Source organism: Cinclus cinclus, chromosome 16 (genome assembly GCF_963662255.1).
Source record: "Cinclus cinclus chromosome 16, bCinCin1.1, whole genome shotgun sequence".
In the NCBI taxonomy this organism is placed as follows: Eukaryota; Metazoa; Chordata; class Aves; order Passeriformes; family Cinclidae; genus Cinclus; species Cinclus cinclus.
In genome coordinates, this window is record NC_085061.1 from 7,020,136 (window position 1) to 7,042,353 (window position 22,218).

General features: G+C 38.0%; 1 protein-coding gene across 2 annotated transcripts in view; it reads right to left on the reverse strand.

The window, feature by feature from the left end:
* Positions 1-3,458: 3,458 nt before the first annotated feature.
* CYTH3 (cytohesin 3) overlaps positions 3,459-22,218 on the reverse strand; it is a 47,038-nt gene continuing 28,278 nt past the window's right edge. Inside the window, exons 5-14 of one of the 2 annotated variants that reach the window (XM_062503448.1) lie at positions 20,471-20,589; positions 17,842-17,922; positions 15,668-15,780; positions 14,456-14,604; positions 13,573-13,684; positions 13,007-13,009; positions 6,322-6,398; positions 6,169-6,240; positions 5,881-6,035; positions 3,459-5,269 (exon numbers count right to left, since the gene is read on the reverse strand). In XM_062503448.1, coding sequence (XP_062359432.1) covers positions 5,197-5,269; positions 5,881-6,035; positions 6,169-6,240; positions 6,322-6,398; positions 13,007-13,009; positions 13,573-13,684; positions 14,456-14,604; positions 15,668-15,780; positions 17,842-17,922; positions 20,471-20,589 — 954 coding nt within the window. In that variant the 3' untranslated portion in view covers positions 3,459-5,196. The remainder of the gene's footprint in view (positions 5,270-5,880; positions 6,036-6,168; positions 6,241-6,321; positions 6,399-13,006; positions 13,010-13,572; positions 13,685-14,455; positions 14,605-15,667; positions 15,781-17,841; positions 17,923-20,470; positions 20,590-22,218) is intronic. The other variant, XM_062503447.1, reaches the window with a different exon arrangement.

The window sequence follows — 22,218 nt, forward strand, 5'->3', positions numbered from 1 at the left end:
AATCCAGTCATAAGTGGTGCTTAACATTTCTGTACAGAATTTTACCATATAAGAACTTTTTTTTAGTTTTTAACTTGAGACTTTCTTTTTTAAAATATACTTCTAATCCAAAAGGGTGAAAACTTTTTACAACTGCTGAACATTGTAAATTACCACATGAATATCTCACTGAACTGAGATAATGCCCTGGAATAGACCATCTCAAATGCTGCTTAATTACAGACTCAGGTTGACTTTATGTTATTCATGTAATGTTACTCCAAGTTAAGACATCTGGTGCAAGAGCGACCAGGAATTATAAAAGTTGCAACTGACAGTCTGTATATTTAATTTAAAGACTTATTTAAAACTTCATGAGTTTTGCAAGAGCTTCATTTTTTTTTCTGTGGTCTGACACTAGAAACTAATTTACTTCACATTTGAGTTATATTCAAGATCTGAAGAAAATCTTCTGGTTTTCAACATTGTGAAACAACAAATATGCAGTTCTGAATGTATCTCTCAAAACTATTTGTATATTGTTCCATATGTTTTTATTACATTTTCTTAATATACTGTCATTTGTCTTAAGTCTCAGTTGTCTGTTTTGTCTCTCTAAAGTGTCTAGTTACAGACAAATTCATACTGTGATTTTTATTTTTATTATTAAATGCTATCAAACTGTGATGCACTTATTATTCACTGGTCCTGCATCAGGAGACGAGTGGGGAACCTGTATTAAATACAGTTCATCTGAATAATCTGTCTGGTTTATACAAGCTGTGTTGTTCAGAGATGTCTAAAATTTGATCTTTGTTTTTTTAAAGATAAAAAGCACTTGCCCCACTGTAAATATATAGCATGTAAAATTTATATAGTATATAAATACAGCAAAGTTAAAATGGATTTTACTTGAGTTTTACTTGAGTTATTTAACGTGCACTGTGAGATGGGAGCTGACAGCTGTCAAGAGTGTATTTGACACCCAAGAAGTCACATCTTCCTCTCAGTGTAGGGGAGAAGATGCTGGTGGTGTGAGCCAGAGAAGATCAGTAACCTGGGACTGCAGCTGCTTAGCCAAGGATGCAGAAGGCTTCTCCTCTGAACTTAAAGCTTCCACAGCCAGGCATTGGGCTGGGAGCTCAGCAGGAGCTTGGTATTGTGTGTGACAGGAAAAAAAAAAACAAAAACAAAACAAAAAAAGAGCAAGATTAATGTCTCACTAAATACTTAAAATTCTATTTTGGTACATGGAGAACACCATTAAGCCAACCATAATGTACCTGCATAATGTTCCTATGGCAACAGTTATGTGACGTTACATAAAGTAACATGGCAAAGCAACCAACATTCCTGTCCTGTATCTGCCTTTTTTTTCCTCTTCTGTCCTCCAGCTCCAAGATTTGGTGTATTGTCCTTTGATGAGTAACTCCAGCACAACTGTCTAAAAAGTTTGTGTTGTTGCTGTGCCTCCCTCCAGAGCCCCACAGGCACCAACTGTCCCAGAGCTGTGGAGCACCAGCAGCTGTTTCTAATGGCTAATTGAGGAAACTAATTAATACTCCCAGAGCAGAGATCCACTTCCCCCCTTCACCTCTGACTGCAACTCCTGGCAGGGAACAGATAGAATACCTCAATTTAGGGTAGCTCTCAAGGGAAACTAGCTTTTACTGATGTGGTAACACACTTTACTGAAACATTTTGCAATGGAAGGGTTTTTTTCTCTGAAAAATTAAACCTGAAAATTTAAATTACTGTGCCTAAGGGTAGGGAAAAAGAGGCCTTTTACTTACAAGAGTAGTTGTAAAATTAAACCTTAACCTCTTAAGAGTCAGCAATTGCCTCCCATGTATTCCTGGTAAAGGAGGAGACAGTACAGTTTCACACTTTATTTTTGAGAAAACTGACAGATTTAAGCAACACATCTTAATGATAAATGAAAACATTAATATTGCAGTGGCTTTACATAAGAACATCACCGTGATAACAATGATTGATACAGAATATTTGTCATGCAAATCACTTGTATACACCAAGTAATACTCATATCAATACATACCTGTACAGTATTTACATTTTATATTTAAACTCTAGCTAGAAACATTTTCCAAGAAAATATAGAAATGAAACTGGTAAGCCACAAGTCTTAATTTGTAGTATCTGGTCTACAACAGACCTAGCTTTTCCAGCAAGCATATCTACACAGATATGTAATAAATCTTAAAAATATGCAGTTTTTTTATATATGAAGCATTATAAATGCTGCTCATTTTATAAAGGTTCTGTTTTGTACCAGTTTAAAATGGTTCAAAATGCTAAGTGACACAGAGCTTATTTTGTCAGAATATTGTAAAATTTAAGTCAGTCCAGCTGAGCTTAAGTTTTGAGTACAGTTCCCTCCCAGCTGCACTGGCACCGTGGCTCTCACTGACTCTGCAGTTGTAGAGGGCAGGATCAAAAGCAAAGAGCTCAAGAATTACTCAAGTTTCAGTGCCACAGGAAGGGAGAATCTATTGTCCCCAGAGGACTTTTCCTCAGCATGGCCAAACTGTAACAGATCCTGCTTTAGGCCACAGAGCAGCCACTTTCAGAGGCCACCCCTGGACTTGAAGCCCAATAAAAAAGGGAAAGGTTGAGAGATTTTTCTTCACCCTCGTGGATAGTACCTGATATGGCCAAAATTTTCACAAGCCACTTTGTTTTACTGGCCTCGTGGCCAGTGGAAATTTTGGGCCAGTTTCACTCCCTGTTAATACTGTTATAAAGAATATTTGAAATCAAATATTAATATACACAAAAATGCTATTCCATTAACTTTGGTAAATTAAATAGATACACTGAGCACCACAAGTAGCTGTTTAAGTTGTTGCATTTCAATGCTAAGGAATAATATATTTCCTGCTATAATATCCTTAGTTACATGTTACTCTAAATAATAATTTCTGCTTGATATAAGAACTTCAAACTAAATACAGCAAATTAACTGTCAAGGCCTTTCCTTCATGCTTACAGGCAGACATCCTCACCTGGTAAAATAAATAGAGTTCCTCAAAGGTGGTATTTCAAAAGGAATTGATACAAAAGTGCTTCATGGCTTATTAATGCTTTTGTAATCTCACATTTCTCCAGAAATACTGTATTTGCTGCCTTTCACCTTTATGTTCACTAGTACCACTGATTTGGCTTGTCACTATTTGCATTACAAATCTACTTGTCCAAAGCTAAGACTGATGTAGGCAGGGCTTGAAAACAAGATGTCACTGCAGAACAGAAGACTCAAAATAAGCGCTGGCAACAGCTCCATCATTGTGCTGCTTTGCAAACACAGGACACACAATTAATTTCTATAAAGAGTCTGAATGTGTTCCATTATGAAAAGATATCCCCACACTGACAGTTATTCAAGGATTCTACCTCCTCTGGCTGAGTTTTACTCCTTTGGAAGCACTAAGATTTCAACATTCACCCAAGAAATTCCACACACCCTGGGGAAAATCTAAAATGTAGGAAAGCTTACTTTGTTCTTTTCCTCTCAGCCTCTTTTGCAAACATGCAATAAAGCAAAACACTCACAAGGCTGACACCCCATGCAAAACAAGGCAAATCAGTAAGACAGAAAAATGAAACAGACTCTCTGCTACAGTTCAAAGGAGATTTCAAACAGATCAGCTTGGTAAGTCTGTGGGTTTGCAAGTGCAGCACACCTCCCTGCAACAGACCCAGAGGTGCTCCTGTAACCAACAAGCAAAGCTGCTTCAACATTTTGGGTGTCCAACACATTGACTGGCACAGGAGGCAAGGCTCAGGTTCAACAAGTTTGGGAAAAACTGAGTAGTAACAGAAGCAGTAGAGCCAAAACCTCACACTTTTTGCCCCCACTGTGGAATTAGGGATTTTACCTTAAGACACTATGTGTGTGCTATCAACAGAAAAGCACTGGAGTAACATGTGCTGCAGCAGTTGTGTTCCTGAAAGACCTATCTTTAGGACCACAGAAAGATCTTCACAGGTTTCAAAAACAGACACGCCTGTGGGCAAGTCTAGCTGCACCAGGTATCCAATAATTTACTTTCTATTAAAATGTCTATTTTTTTCAATTTCAACTGCTTCAACACAAATCTGAAAACTGCCTTTAAGAATGCAATAAAAACAATGAACTTGTGTGAACTTGCATGAACTCTTTATGCCCAAGGTTTGTTATCAAGCAAAGGAATGAATCCTGCTTGCTCAACTCTCTAGGGCTGCATCTTACAGAGATAGTTCACCTTCTTGGCTTTTCCCTTTAAAAACATTGAATGCCTGTGAAATTATTTGGGGGTGTTTTCACATGCAAGGTTTAAAATCACCCAAGCCCTGTCATCTCTCTCCTTTAGCAGTAACTTAGTGTTAATCAAACTACAGCATCTCAAACGTAAGAAGGACATTACTATATAAAAAGCAGATTAAATCAGTCATTAAACCTTAGTGTTTGTTGTGAGTGTATAAGCAGACAGGAATTAAGTTTTAGCCAACTGGCAAACACCAGACATCTGGTACTTCATGTCATGGCCACAGTCTCAGACCTCTGCTGCTGGGCCCTGCCTGCATTTCAGTGCACACTGACAAACCCTTTAGCACCACAAGGTACCTACTGAGCTGCCAGTCACTGTGTTTCTATTTCCATAAAGGTAGGAGAGGAATCCCGAATGAAAGTTGCACTCAGCTGTTACTGTGAAACACACACACCTGAAAACTGACATTGGGATTGTGAGGTTTCTGCTTACAGGAAAATGCAGTGCCAGATCATGCTGTGCTCCACTGTTGGTGTTGCACTTTAGTGAGAACTCAAAGTCTTATAATCACTCCTTCTTTTATGGGAAATGTGTTCAGGTAGCAGGTAGAGGACATTTTAGTGTTAGACCTGAACTCCTTCCCTCCTCCCAACCCAAGTAAATTGGAGTTGTCACTAATGTAACTGAAAACAAGGCTTCCATGTGTTCAGTTGAATTAAGTTCCAATATAATAATTCTCTGGGATTTGAAGCTTACTTCAAATGATATCACAATAACTGTTTACCCTGAAAAGTTTTGCCAAGTTTTTATGCCATAGTAAAATGTATATATATATATGTATATATATATAAAATTTACAGTTGTCGCCATTTAGTTTGTCCAATTTATCACTCCACAGTATGCTCAGTTATAGGTTGATGCAGGTCTACAAGTTGCTGATCACGTTCTATTTCTTATTTGCAATTCTTCTTTTCCTTGTTGCCAGCATATCATAAAAGGGATCCCTGCTGATACTTGCTCTGGAAGAGAAAAAAGGAATCATTGGTTTGGTTAACAAATACCTGGTTTTGAAAACGAAACTTTTGTTCTCTCTTCCTTGTGGATGACTCCACGCTCTTAAGATGGATGGCTGACTTCTAAGCACCACAGATATTTCTTCAGCACAAGGTGCTATTCCACTGTGAATTGTTCAGAGTTCACACATTCACACCCTGACTATTATTTATTTCTTTAAGTGTGGGTGTGCTTAGAAACCTTCCAACATAAAGTCAAGCTGTAGAAGTTCAAAGCTGCTTGTGAACATGTTTAAGATACATGTTACTAAAGTTAGTTATTGGGGGAACTAAGAATCCAATAGAGTTAGGTTTAAAGACAATTCTGACAAGGTTCTACATATGCATAGAAAAATAAATCCATATTCTCCTCATTTGAGTTAGCAGCACTATTTCCTTAAGCCCACTCAGTAACAGACTTGTATCTTGATCCATCAACCCCACAGAACTCATTGCTAGTCCTCAAGGACATTTCCACATCAGGGTTCTTCAAACAAGTTACTACAAATTCTCTAGTATCATACTCTGAAAAGAGCTTACACTTCATTTTGGAAAGATATTTAAGACTTCAAACTCACTTGATAGATTTAATCCACTCTTCCTTTTCTTCTGGGGTAGGAGCAGATATTCTGTACACTACATGGTTGCCTTCCACCACTCTACCATCAGCTTCAGTTTTACATGCTTTAATTACTTGACCTTTATGACTGGGGTTGTAGAGCTCAAAGCAGTTCTGGAGGGCAGAAATGAAGTACTAAGTTTAAAAGAACAGAACAAAACTGACAAAAAAATTCATTTAACAGTACAATTGAGTTCCATATGGTTTAGTCATCTTCATTTAAAAAAAAAATATGAAACTGTCTTACTGGTTTTCTAGGGTCTTCGACTTCTCTTATGCTAAGATTTTCTAAAGGAATAATTCCTCTAGGTTCTTTGTCCTAAAAAGTTAGGAAAATATCACATTATTAGCTACTTATTAATCTTGATTACAAAGAAAATTCACCAAGATATATACTCACTGTTGTGTATTCAAAGTAATACAGGCAATTATCAGTCAGAATAAACCATCTCCGTTTCCATGTTTTTACTCTTCCCCCTACAAACAAAAGGTATTCCAGAATTAAACATGTGCTGCTTTCAGGGTTTCAACGACAGGCAAGGAAACAATTAAGTTTGGCTTATTCTTCAAAGTATGGTTTAATTGCTTAATGGTAAATGGATCAGGCACAGATGAGTAAGGCTGAAGGAACATGTTACCACAACTTGTCCTGAGGCAGCATCAGCTATGGAGGTGCCATCAGCCATGAGAGCTGTAGGCAACAGTGAGTGGCCAGACCTGCTCCCTCTGTCCAGGCCCTCATATGTGTTCACTGCACCAAAAATACCAGTTCAGCACAGAGCTGGACACAGCCTGTGCTGCCAGGGTGTGAGTGAGGCCAGCCCCAAACTGCTCTGACACCCACAGCCACTCACACCAGCCCCGGCTGCAGAACTGGGAACTGTGTCCCTGCAACAGGAGCAACCCCCTCAACAGCTTGTCCTGGGCAAGGCAAGGGTCTCATCAATAAAATTAAGGGCATTTTATCACCTTCCTGTCACTCCACCCATGAGCAAACATGTGATTAAGAACCTGTCTTTACTCCCAGGTTTAACAATAAGTGTGTAAGGTACTCATAAGCAGAAGAGCAAATATGTGTCATCAATGAGGAGTAAATTCTATGTCAAAACATACTATATTTACTGATGTGTCACTTTTCAATGTTTTTAGAAAAATCTTCTCTTCATGGGTTAATATATCGAGTACACTTGACAGAAGAAATAGCTACTGCTCCAAAAATGCCCATATTTCCTTCATTAACTGTTTAGACAACAGCAACCACTGACTTGTCTGCTAATGTCACCCTGTAGGGAACAGTTCCTTTTTAAAAAAAACCAGTATTGTTCTGGCCCTTTCAGTTGTTTTTCTGCCATTGGCTGCTTCAGAACACACCTGGCTTCCCACATTACATTATTTTTAAACTCATTTCCAAGAAAGACAATTGTAGATAGAGCATGCATATGTTATTAGTTCAAAGGTTTAGATCCACCATAGTTATCTGACTTCAGGATTATGTCACCACCTGTGCATCATCCATTCAGCAGTGATTTAATTTCATTCAGCCAACATTTCAAAAGAGTTGATCTTGCTATTGAACACCTGTGCATGGAAGAGCACCATCAATACACACAAGACACCCAGTTTAATCCAAGTCATACAATCAAATTTAAGACATAAGCATATTTTTTTCATCTTTTGTTCTGCTTAAGACAGCTGGGTTTTTGTTTAATAGTGAAATCCAAATCATATTAAATTAAAGAACAATTCTAGGGATATAATGACATTTCTTGATATCAATCTATTGCATGTTTGCATTGTAGACCAAGTATGTTGCATGTTGCACCTTTCCTTTTGCAGGGTTTCACAACCTCCACAATAACCCAGTGCTAACACACGGCAACATTCAATGTACACAATAAACTTTGTTTCCACCAGATGCACTCATATCTTAAGAAAAACTTAATCTGCAAGCAGGTGTGGTGAAATAAGCAAAGGCAAAATAGTGCAGATGCAGAAGCCGTGACACAATGAATGGCTGAGTGAACTGGAGACAGTGAGGGAAGAACTGGTGGCATTTTAGTACAACCACTGTGACAGATCCTTAAATAAAGCATTGCAGAGATGTTCAAACTGGCACGTAAGTCACTAGAAAAATTCCCCATCACCTTGACCAAGAGCTGGCTCAAGTATCAGGAAGTATCTGGACTTGGAATGATGAACTCAAGCTTGACTCACTTCCAGACCAATGGAAAAGCAGCCAGTGAGTCAGGGTGACTGCCAGGGCACTCCCTGCCATCGCCACAACGTGACTTCTTTTCACATAACCCAGGATCAACTGCCAGGGCTTGAAGTCACGTTCTGCTCTCCAAGGTTAGCAGATTAACACCACTTAACATTCTTATGGCCCTAAACCACCCAAGTTTTTCAGGCTCAGGCAACATCAGCTATCAGAGGTCATGGCTTGCCCAATTCTAGTAGGAGAATAATTCACGATGAGAGATAGCGAATTGAACAGGGAAAGAGGTTACTATCACAGAGAAGATTAAAGTGAACAAAGGTGTTTCTCATTAACTGTGATATCATGTCCAAATCACAATAAAAAAAATCAGTAATAACCACATATTTAAAAGAAGACCTGTTTATAATTTAAGAAAGAAACAACAGACCTAAAACACACACTCCCAGAACAGTATGAATTGCCAAGCAGTGAACAGCAGTTGAGTTTGCTGAACGTTTTCCTGACAAGATCCACTTTCTGGAAAAGGCAGATTTCTCAAACCTGAAACCTTTTGTACACATGCTGCAGTTTTGAGGAAGCTTTTGTCATGAAACATCTCCCAGCTCCAGGGAAGCCACAAGGAAGATTAAGCATTTCCAACAACATCCCTCTTACTGCTCCCTTCAACAGCCAGTAGCTCACTAGGTTACAGCACTCATGGGAGTCACAGAAATAGACCCTAAGTCCCTGCTCCACCAAGCTATCAGTTACTCCTACAAAGGGGGAAAAAAAAAAGAAAGAAGAAAAAAAGAAAAAAACAACAAAACAATAAAGCAGTTAAGCAGGATTTTTTTGGCAGGATAAGGAATGCCTCTCATACATAAGTCTCTGTCTCCCCATTCCATTACTAAGTTTCAGCTGTCAACAGCACAGAAACTCTAATAAAGCTCAAAATCTAAACTGTACTAATCAATTTTGCAAGGGTCACCACAGCACACGTGTTTAATAAGCCTTTACAATGGGCTGCAGCCCAAGCAGTTGGCTGACAAGGCACTGAGACCTGTAAACTGCAGATGAGATTAATAGGTAAAAACGTGGTAACAGAACATTCTTGTCCTCAGCTGAGATTGCTGTAGGCTCACAAAACAAAAAACAGAGGGTTTAGCACCATACTTGATCTTTTATTCCAGCTCCCAGCCTTTTAAAGATTAAGACTGGAAGGAATTAAGTTAGCAGAAGAGGATAAAGAAAACCAGAGTATGAATTCATAAACATTTACAGAAAGGGAGAGATAAGTGACATACTTCTGAAAGATCAAGCTGATTACAAAAATACACAGACATCTCAAATAATGAAATCTAGAAGCACAGTATCTTCCACAGTAGGTGGAAATGTAAGTAAATAACAAGAAAAGGCTACAAGGTAAAACATACAGAAACAGGAACAGAAACCCTCTTCACCTTTGCAACTTAACATAGGATTAATTTTTTTTTTAAGTCTGGGCGAAGTACAAACTAGGTAGCAAGGTAAAACAAACCATCTACAATAAGGAAAAAACAACTGGCAATGATTAAGGAAACATAAATTTCCAAAATAAAGCCTTAAGGCTAAAGGCAGCAAAGAATCTAAAGTTAGAAAGTTCCAGTCAAATCTTCAGCTCATTTATATAAAAGTTTTAGAGCTGAATGAGACAGATGCACATATTAAGAATGTTTTTTTTCACCTGAGTTGATTTAGATAGCACTAGACAGAAGACACTCAACAACTACACAGTTGGTTGGATCAAGGTTTGGCTTTCTATTAAAAAACATTTTCCCTTGACCACAACACTGATTGCCTCAACCTGGAAGAGCCTCAGTCCCCACAGGAGCCAAGCAGGTACCGGAAGGCATCGATTTCCTGATGAACCAGCACTGTTCTTCCACCCCAGATTAGGGAAGAGGAACAACATCCTCCCAAGGACAGATGTGCTGGAATGAGCACCGCTGGCAGGACAAGCCCGGATGTGAAGCTTTTGGACCATCTCCAAAGCACTCCGTAACCGCCTGACTGGCAGAAAAATTAACACACTCCTGTGTCTGCCTAGAATCATTTCCTCTCCAGCTTGGGGGAGTAATGTCATAGTTTCCCTGTAACTGGAAGAAAATATTACACAAACCAAGCAATTTGCCAAGAGAAGCTGTTTAAGGCAAGGAAACACCTTCCTGGCAAAACAGTTCTAACTTGGGCGTTCTCAAAGAGAGCATAGGCAACAATTTCAAAATACCTTAGAGTGTATGGCAGAAAATTTCGTGGTATCAACACTGCTCATTATGCAGAAAAACCTGAAGGCTCATAACGTGTCAAGCTGCTCCAAGGAGGACTTACTAGCACTCAGCACCTTTCAGTTTTTAACTTGCTGTATTCATTTTCAATACACCATGCTTCAAATGATGCAGAACTGAATGATAATTCAGGCCTACCAAGATAAAGATGTCTATTTTAAGGCACGGGCTATGTCTAGATAGATAAAACCAGAATTGCTGTCTGGCTGCCAGGTTTAGCACTTGGGTTTAACACAGTAACTTCTAAACAGCTCAGAGCAGCAAACTCTCCAAAAGCCTTCTGCACCTTCGTAGCCTTCTAAAACCCAGACTGGTTTTTTTTGACAGATAAATTTTACAATGTATGAAACTTTCAAGACATCCATCTTCTGCCCAGAGAAAAATCAGTATAGTGAGGGATGGAATACTAACAAAGGGGCACAACTACATAAATGGGAAGAGTTGACTATAAGAAACACCAGATACAGAATACTGTCTTGATATACTCAAGAGTCTGCAAGTAGTCTTAGTCATGTTTATAGTTTTATATAAATCTTTGTATTACAACTTTTATGTTTTATCACAACTGAGCACTTAAACCCTCATACAGGAGTTTGTCTCCTTAGCATTTCAACAATACACAAATTTTTAATATCAGAACCTTCTAGAACTGAAGGAAACCCTACCCACTTCACAACAAGTGCTTCCCAAGAGAAAGTACTGTAAAAATGCAAACGATGTGGATTGAGACAGCACTCTAAACATACAGTTAAATACTCCTAGCAAATAGGAGACTCAAAGGAGAGGAAAGAAATAAAAAGAAGGAAAAGAAAAAAAAAAACAGGAAAAAAGACTGCCAGGTTTATTTCTGGTCATTGCATCTAAACCAGCAGTATATTAGTCTGTACCAGTCTGTGTCTGTGGAAAAATGCAGTCTTTCACGGAAGCACAGCTCCAGGCATTCCCAGGCTGATTCACCAGAGGCTTCTGGACACGTTTCATTTCTTTATTCAAATAACTCTCATATTGTGGGAGTGTTACGTGTAACACCCTTCTGCTTCACACACCCTTTTACTACTGGGTTTCTGTGCATTGTGCCTCATCTGCATCCTACACACTGAAGACTCAGGCAGTTTTCAGTCCTGATCTGTGGTTTATTGACTTTGCACCACAGCCAGACACAGACTGTGTGGAAGTTCCTGGCAGCTCTCACTTACTTTCAGTCATCGCTTCCTCAATTTCTTTGTTCCTCTATTTTTTGTTTGATCTCTTTTATGGGCAGTTTCTTCCACAGAGGATGTTGTCACTCCTCTACAGACACTCACACTTGCCTGTACTCTCATTATGCGTCCAAGTCCATGAAGGAGCACTGGCAACAGCAACAGGCACAGGATGGCCTCACACTCAACCTCTTCTCCAAGAGGCACATTCCACTTACACCAGTCTGAAAGGCTTTTCTGTTAACCATCATCTCATACTATCAAATGGAGAAAAGCTGCAAAGTCACATCTGAAATTGTGCCAGCTGAGCCAAAACAGGTCAAAAAGCAAGAGCTTTGCTTCTTTGTAGTTAGAAAAGGAGCTCCACAGCATCTGTAGCAGAGAGGTCAGAATTTGACACTGGGGAGCACAGAAATGAATTCCAAATGCTTCCTTTTCACATCCATTTCCTTCCAGCACAAGCATGACCACTGAGTTCCAGGTGCAATCAGCAGAGTGGGCTCATGGCTCTATCCAGGCTCTACTTTCACCCTCCTCCCTATGTGCATCCCAGCACATATCCCCTTTCCACACTTTAGTCACCATTCTCCCAGTGCAAAGCTCCTTCCACTTTAACCCATCAAAGTGGCCAACAACTGGTTCTAGTGAAGTGTGTGCTGGTGTTTAAATTCTTAAAAAAATTATTGTTTTGAAAAACAACTCTTTAAAAAAAAGTCAGTCTCCTTTATATAGGTACATAATTCTCTAAGGCCAAACAAAAAACTGAATCCCATCAACTTTACAAGAGTCTGTAAGGCATCTGGTAGTGCCAGGAGACTGAACTACCTGAGGTTTCTGCAACCCTAAGTTTGAAGCTCATTTAAGACCCTGCTAAACATATTATTTAAAAATGAAAACAAGCTTTTAAAAAGGAAAAATAACAGCTTTTACAAATATGTAGTTTACATGTAAACAATCTTTCAATAATCTATTATCATTGACTAACAAGGAACAAAAAAACCTCTGAAACTTCATGAGAGAGTAATATATGTTGCTTAGTCTCAGTAGAGATTATTCTTTCCTTGTTATGTTCTTCCATGAATGAGAAAAGTGTGCTGAAGTCAACTTTATTTTTCTGCTTCGCATGTAAACGCTTTCTTCTTTTGCAGAACACACTTGCATGTGAGCCAGACACTGACATGCCAGTCCCTCAGAGCACCACTGATGACACTGTTAGTGACACTGAGTGAAAAAGCAAAATGCTACAACGATTTAAAAAAAAAAAAAAAACAAAAGAAAAAAAAGAAAAATCCAGGAGGAAGGAAGAAGAAAACAAAAGAATGAGCAACTGAAGAAGAGGGGACTGGAAAGCAATCAGATACGTACCTCCTAATGCAGAATAAGCAGAGACAGCCAGTCACAGAACAGAAAGGTGATAGGTCATAGGCCATAAGGAAAACAAGAAGGCACATTTAAACCACTCATTAAAAAATCATAGCCAAAACCAAACCAAGAGAAACTCACAAATAATATGGCAAAATAAAGACATACAAAAATAACTGTTTGAAGAGAAATCCTTTTTTTTTTTTGTACACAGAAAACTGTGTTGAAACATCACACACAGTTTTCTGAAATGACCTTGTGGAGACTTAGTTGTTATTTATCAGTCACAGCATGTGGTAAATACCATGTGGTGTTTCCTTTTTGTCGACGAGTTTTTATTTCTCAGATCTCAGAAATAAAACTCTGAAGTTTGAAACGAGATTGCTAATTTGGGTATGCAAAATAAGAAGCAACAGCCTTCAGACGTAAAGCAGCTACTTATTTTGGTTCATACATTTTAAAATACAAAGTTAAACCTGTTACCTTGACAAGAAAGCAGGAAGACATGGAGCAGCAAACATGCTAACAATGAACAAACAAACAGCAGCAGAACTGCCCTTGTGACTAACCTAATTTCAGCAGCCAACCTTCTCTATCTGGATTAAAAAATGTATGCGTTAGATCATTTCCATCATCCTCTGGAATTTTAAATGGCTCATTCTTAATACTTTCATATAAATTCTAGAAAAATGAAAAAAAAAAAGGAGAAAGACCTCATTAATAAATGTCTTAACAGAAAATGCAACCAGGATATCTCACTGCTTCTCAGACTATTAGTGTAAAGAGCACAGGAAATACTGTCCATTAAATTCTGGACCACCCCCTGTCAATCTTCATGTACTACTTTGATCAAGTTTGAAATCAAACTTCTTCATCTATAAGGAAGTCTCTCTTCAGTACAAATTTCTTATACACTCCTAGCAATGACAATTTTCTTTTAACTTCAGCGTTTAGTATTTCAAAGATTTCAAGATCAGTTTCATTTCATACAAGTTTTGCCAATGAATCTGGGTTTTCAGAAAATAGTGTAGCCCATAACACTGTCTTACAGCAGTTATTTTTACTGATTTCTTAAGGAGGGAGCTCCACAAGATGCGAAGGAAAAGTGAAAGGCAATAAAGAAGAAAACAATTTTTCCAATTTTTTTTCTGATAGAAATACTACTTTTTTTCACAAGAAGCCAATTCTACAAGAATTTTCCCATAAGCAAACTACAGAGAGATACATAGAGCACCTTCTCTGAAACAGCCTGTTCTCAACAAAAGGTTGTATATAGGGAAAACTAGCTCAAATAATTGAGTAACAAAAAATGCTTCTTTCAACTACTCAAATGGTTACACATGCTTTGTTCTTTTGCCTTCCTTTACAAATTTCCATGAGAATTGTTGTACACACTTTCAAGTCTGCTATTAAAAACACGAAGCAGGTTTTGCCTTACCCAGCCCAACTTACCCTTAGCAATTCCTCTGGAAGGTCTCCACCTTCATTAATTCCACGGTTCATGGAGATAAACCTCTCCACTGTGGGTTTATCTCGCACATTGTGGTTGTGCAGGCTGGTATTCAACATAATGATGGCAAATGAAAGCACGTAACATGTATCTGAAATCAGATTAGAAAAATGGTTTATCTTCCCATATGTTGTGTGTACAAACCTGTAAAATTAGTATAGAGTTCATCCTAACTGATAAAGAAAAAGAAACAGTCAAAAAACCCTGAACACTGTATAAAAAAGTCTAAAATCCTTATGCTGTTGAAGTAAGCCCAAGAAAAAAAAGTTAAGAGTTCAAATAAAAACCAAGTGTAAGAAAAACTGTATGAGAGTCCAAAAAAAATTTAAACTCTTATGAAATCGTTGCTATCACCCTAAATTAAGATTTCACTCGAAACGCTGAAGTGTTGGGCAAAATGTTCTCTGCACAGATTTTGCCTAAATCATAGTGGTGGATGCTATAATAAACTTGGTCCATCAGCCTCCTCCTACTCAAAGTACTTCCAAAGCTCTCTCCAAAGAGAAGGAATGATCTCTTCAAAATAATATTTTGACTACATTTAAAAAGACTGAAAATGACATTGACTCAATTCCTTGGCATACAGGAGGTAACTAGCACTACTGGGTAATATCAGAAGATGACAAAGGCAATTTTACACCTCTTGACAGAGTTATGATTATAGTAAATTCTTCCAGAATTCAAGTACAAAATTCTGTGTAAGAAAAAGCAGGATGAAAACCTGCTACAGAGAGGAAAACTGTGCCTGTGTCTTCAGCAGTTTGTTTTCAGTAGCTATTTTCCTCTCTAGCTGTCACAGACCCGCTTTACACAAACCTTTTCACATCCTATCTGTTCCTGAAATTAAGTGATCAAGAGCAATCCATGTGTGTATATAACCAAACAGAACAGCAATGCCAAGGCATCCTGTGCAGTTCTGTGATGTTTTATAAATGAAAATGCATTCTGACCATAAGCTTGTACCCCCTGGATTAGACAGTCACATTTTCTCAGTTCTTAGATATTTCTCATTTCACACATTATTTTATCCCTACTTCCAACTGCCCATTATCTCCTTGCATCAGATGTAGCAGAACATACACACACACACAAATATAAATATATATTTGGATCATATAAGTACTTAAGAAGTCCTGGGGTTTCCTGTAACTGACCTGTAGACTGGAAGACTCCTGGGTTACAAAGGCAATAGCGTGAAGCAAAAGCTTCCATCATACGGTCAATTTTTTGAGCCTCTCCTGGGAGTCTGAAGCTCCACAGAAACTGCCTAAAGAAGGGAAGAATAGTTGTTAGACTCATTCCAGTATTTATATATTAAATATTTATTACAAATAATCCGAAACAAACAAAAAAAAAAGAAAAAAAATCAGCATTGTCTATATAGAATGTCCTAGAAATATGTTCTCAATCTCTCAACACACAAGTCAGGAGCTATTATAAAGCAACATGCACAGATGGCTAGCCCAGTAACTCAGCCAGCAACACTGCATGCTATCAGGCAAGATAATATGGCAGTTCATATTCTGAGGCTCTCTCTTTTTTCCAGACTAGTAAACAATTTTTCTGTATGCATCCCATTTTTGCCATGAGAATGCTATGCAGGGAAAAAATGAGTTCAATCCTCCCTGGGATTCCTGGCTACAAAAAGCAATGAACAGTCAGCTAGACTTTATTCACAATGTAAAAAGACACATTATAAAAAACATTTCTGGTGTAAGAAGAGAGAAACAAGGAATACAGAAGGACTTGACATATTTACTTAAATTCATACAAAACCTTTTAAAAATTGTAATAATAAGAAGAAAACCCCGCTGCTTAGAGAGGTGCTGCCTGTCTACTGTAAGCTCACCCTACAAGAATCAGACCTAAGCCTTAAAAAGAACAACTCATGTCATCATTTCAGTAATTTTGTAATATATGCAGCAGATCTTGCTGGTGCTTAGCAGCATAAACTAAAATACAGAGTTCACTTTTGCAACTTATTATTTCTACATAGAGGAACACTGGAATGCATACAGGACAGAAGTCTTCACAAATTTATTTTGGCACACTGTGGCACTAAAATGTTCCAATGATATTCATCATTTATTCTTTTATCTCTTAACAAAAGAATTATCTGAATTAAACTAGGATTTAAACCAGCAAAGTTACATGCTCTGCCATGCAAAACAAGTTCTCACTATTCCCTGTACACCGGATGCCAATATAACAAAACCATTTATTCCTATCATCATCAGTTTTCATTTTAGGACATCATATTCAAGTGTCACAGGCCATCTTTAGTTTGTCAGCTCTGTCTTTTACTCACCTCATGCAAGGTTCCAACCCAGATCACGAATTTTGTAAGCTACCAAAATACAAACATTTAATAGTAGCAGCTGCTAAGGAAGAATAAAGTTAAACCTAACATCAAATTAGGTAAAAGACAGGAATATGAAGCTTCCCAGAGAAGCTTCAGCAGCCACAGAAAAGGCTTCTTTGGCCCAAGCCTCAGGCAGTTCAAGTTATCATCACCACATCACTCAACCATAGCAAAGCTGTTCTGACTCCGCATCACAAGGCACTGCACCAGAAACAAAGATCACACAGACATTTCCATTTATCTGGTGTCAGGAGGGAGTCACTTGCAGCAAAAAAAAAAAAAAAAAAAAAAAAAAAAAATACAGGCAGAACTGTCTAAGTGAACTTAATTTGATCAATCTGTTACAGATTTTCTTCAAGATGAGAGGGGATCTCACAAGGTCAGTGTATGCAAGCATCCCAGATAAATCAAGAGAACTGTTCATGTAGCAAGGGAAAGAAAATAAACTAAGATATCACACTTTCTGTCACATGACAAGTGGGAAGCTGAGGCAAGCAGAACGAAATCACTTGTTTCAGAGTTTACCTCTCTGTGATTGAACATAATCAGTGACTACAGCCAGTGGATTTCTCCCCCTCCTTGCCCAGAAGGACAAGTTGAGGTGGAATAAAAGAAAGAAGAAAAATACTTAAATAAAGAGTTTGTTTCTTTTTTAACCTATCTCTGTGCTAAGATATAAAACAGGTCTTCAAATGTCCACATAAGGCAGGCACACCAAGGAGTAAGAGCTGTTTTAGTTGCTTGTATTTGTCTGAAATAACCAGGAGTTTTCACCCTCAAAGGCAGGACACACACAAGACATCAGAAGGGTTAAACAGAGCTGTCTCTGCTCACTTGCACAGTAATTTGTACAGTTGTGCTGAGCTGTAGAGCAGCTTTCTGACGAATAAATCAACACAGTGACTCATATAAACATGCAATTTGATAGAGGAAGGTCAAGTCAAAAATCAGAAAGAATTTACTCACCTTAAGGCTTGTACAAGATTGAGATCAGCGAACTCATGGAGTTCAACAAAAGCCTGAAGAACTTTAATATTAAATTCATCTCTGAAAGACAAAAATGGAAATAGACAATCACAATTCTGACCTTTAAAGGCTTGCTAGCTATCTCTATTTGCTTCTGAAAATAAATAAGGAAATAAACAATCATACTGATCAAATAAAGCCATCAGAAATAATCTACACATTTATTTGAGGGGTATCTTCATATTTAACAGCAGTACTTTGCCAGTTTTTGCTGGCAGGCTAGCAAAAGCCGGTACATTTGAACTTATTTTAGAACTGCTTATTTAAATGACATAAAAATAGCCGTGCCTTCTTTGCTTCACATTTATTATTACTGTACCTGCCTTGGCAGAGGAGGATGCCTGAGAACTTTATTCAGTAAAAAGCCTTTTGCAGAAATTGTCATGAATCCTTAAAACAATGGTTAATGCAAGACTAATTTCTTTAGCCATAAAACATACAATGAACAAACTGTCCTTTTTTCCACTCCAAGAACAGAAAATATTAAAGCAGTATCTTAATTTATGTAGAGATAAGAAACAAAAATGCTTCTGTTGACTGCATCCAAGAAAAAGAACAGCTTTTGAAAAGAGCTACTTAGTACATACTGTATTCTTACTCTATTCCCAAGAATTGGTACAACAAAGTTAACTAAAATCAGAAGAGGTTTTGAATGGGCTTCCTTTCACCCATCTCCTATACTGGTATGCAAACCATGAGCCAATTTATGCTTTCTTTGATGGAAGGGCATTTAAATTCAAAAGTAACATTTAAACATTAATGACCAAAAAACTATGTGGATGGACAGAACTTTGCCTACACCAACACAGAGTTCTTGTGCTGGAAGAATAAAGGTTTATAATCCTCAGGGTGTGCTTTAAATACCTCACCAAGACAGAATGTAGTGCATCAGCCTCCACCCAAAAATAGAAAGGTGTGCACTCACCAGGAATTATCTGTTGCTTTGCTGACTAACTGCCTAGGCAGACTAACCTGCAACACTCAGGAGTCAATACCTTAAAACCAACTGTTTGTTCATTAGCATGTTCCCACACTGTTTACAGAACACACCAGTTCTGGCAGCAAATCCAAGTAATTCTCATCAAATTAGCAATGCACAATTCAACTGGGCAACTGCTTTTCAATTAAGTGGCATGAGAGCGTAACAGAAGAGAGTATAAAAGAGGGGTATGTTTTTACTTTAAGCAAACTATTTATTTTGTTTATGGAGTACTTGTGCTGGGTAGGCCTCCAAAGACACAAGACAAATAACACAAATGCTCCAGGAAGCCCCTTAGAAAGGAAAGCGAAGACTTACCCACACAGGAAAAAAAAAAAACAAAAAACAAACAGCCCACAAACTTTTTTTAGGATGCAATTCATCCCTTACTTATTATAATTTTGCTGTATATTGTTATCTTATTCCATTTCACCACTCACTTTTTCTGTTTGCGTGCTTTAAGACTATAACAGTCAATAATATAGAATTTATCTCTTTATGGCAGAACGTTATATAAATATTTCAGTCTGTTGACTAACCTGGTCTTGTCTCCAGCTATATTTAGCTACAATACACAAGTAATTTACGATGGGCCCATGGGAGGGGGTGCAAAGCATGAGAGAATGACCTCAGACATAATTCTGTTGTATAAAAACCGTCGACATGTCTACATATTCTGCATAGAGACTTCATAACAAAGATCTATTTTCAAAATACTTGTATTACAGTAAAAACTTTCACCAAACCTATGAAAGCCAAGAGGAAACTGCTGAGCAAAAACCACAGCGTTGCTGCTGGAAGCAGACTGAAGAGTGTCTCAAAAGAGACCTGCCACAACCCACCACCACAGGAACACATCCTAAATGAGTCACCTTTGAGAGCTCCCTAAGTGGCACTGGAACATGTGCCAGCACATACATACACACACTCCAACCCACTGCACTGCTGCCTCTCTCAGCTGCCTTTTTAAAATCAATTCTTGGGTTACACAGCAATGGAAGTCATTTGCATTCTGACTGTGTTTTGCAACAGTGTGCATAAATATGCACAGTGCATGTTTATTTTACCAGGATTGATAAGGACAGGGTGCAGCTGCCCTTGGAAACACCTGCTTAGCAATGGGACCTGTGTATGCAGGGAATTGACAACACCAAAGCCTGCTTGCAACTACTGTCCCAGGAAATACCTGTTTTAACAAGCAACTTCTTTACTGTCCAGTTATTACTGACTGTAAATCACTCCTCCCCTGGACACGGCACTAAAAGTTACCATTACTGCTGGAACACAACTCTCAGACATTCCAAAAGCTCATGGTATTGAATTCTGCACTACAGACAAAAGTTCTGGTTTACTCATAATACTAAGTTATATTTAATTAAATATAATTCCATAATGTACCCATTTAAAAATAACAACCTAACAGGAAGAAAACCTACCACAATACTGCAGCAGTTTTACAACCCCCCTGTAGCTTTTAAAGATCTCAGAGTACTTAAGCAGCTCTCTCTTGCAGCCTGTGAAGGCAACTACCCAAAACCTGTACAAGTGCTTTGTAAGCTCAAGTGCAAAGTTCCAACATTTTTACTTTACCTTTCACCGAGGTAATCTCCAATTACCGTTTTATTTAATCCTTCTCCTTTATAAAGGAACTGTGCAATGTCTTCTGCAGTGTTGTGCAGGAGGTCATTTTCTATCAGAAACTGTATTCCCTAGGAGAAGAAATTCCAGATGAAAAGGAATGTTATGTCTTCTTCCACAAGCACTGAAGTAATTATCACATAATATGTGGTATTATATGATACAGACATACACACAGCAGATTAAGAGTTACATTACCTACAGATTTTTATTTCTTTTAATAAAATGGTAAACAAATGTTTTTCAGTTAGATAAGCAATATTTAGTACTGGTTTTAAGACGAAAATGAGAGCACATTTTTAAGGCTAGAAGTACTAGGTGGCAGTTTGAATCACTCAACCCTAAATATTTGATTTGAAAGATCAAATATTAATTGAATAATGATTGCATGTTGCTCTTTGGAACTAATGTGTGAGCTGGCCTGTTCCCAGCATTGCATCAATGTCTGCAGAGCCATAATCTGCAAAATCATATAATGAAGAGGTACACAGAAACAACTTAATTACCACCAAGACACAAAATAAAGCATCTGGTATAATCTACAAACTGCAACCCAATATATCAAAGCCACTACTTGCAGTAGGAAGTCACAGCTGAAAATACTGAAACCGGTTTAAAAGAGTTTATGCTGACATTGGGATTATCAGTGAATTCTGGTTGTGCCGGAACTAAACTACTCACAAAGGACTGGAACTACACTACTCACAAGGGGTGATCAGTCAGCTGCTACCAAAGGCAGGTGGAGAGTCTTACCCTGTCCCTCAGAGAGTACTTGATGAAGCCCCAGTAGTCCTATCCTCCATAAATTACTGCCCTACAACTGGCACACGCTAAGGAAGCCCAGAGATTTCTCTGGAAAGTGGCAAAGAAAGGAGACACAGAGATTATGGAAAGGACAGAAGGGATGTTGTTGCAACTCTGAGCAGGTCATGCAGAGATAACCATGCTCTGCACAGCCCACAGACCCCTACACAGATGCTGCTACTCCTGCTGATTTCTTCAAACTCTAATAACATGCTGGTAAAAAATAGAAATGGAAACTTTAAGTAGCCTTAATGTCTTTGATTCCAAATATACATTTGATTGCCTTTGATTCCAATATATATTCCAAAGTACAAAAGACGCTAATAAATTTTTGCTAATGTCCTACACTAGACTATTTCAGAATTTCAAGAGTAGTTTTTCAATTTCTGCGAGTATTATTTATTTCATTACAACTGAAAAAATGTCTTTTCTAATAGCATAGATGGCCCTCTAGTAACATTCAAAAAAGTTATCCTTCTGTTTGATTAATTCTATTTCTTAATAATGAAATGGGTACCTGCTTGACAAAAAAAAAAAAAAAAGGCCAGTTTTCTGATCTCATTTAACAGGGAAAGTAAACAGTGATGTTATAAAGCTTGAAGCTTTCTTTAGAAAGTCTGGAATGCAACTCTCTCAGAACAATTTCATCATCATCTGAAAATTTTTGATGCCAGGCTGTTACTCTGACAACTTAATATTTTGATAAATCACTTCACAACAGACATGATTTCTTTGCAAAGAATATATCCATTATATCTTGAACCTGAAATTGCTGAGCTTTCTTCAAGTTATACACAGAGCTCTTTGACAGTCAAAAAGAGAATCGTTCCTCTGATATCAGAAATAGCACATTCCCTTGGTTCAACACCTGGACCATATTATTCAAGCTTAATTTA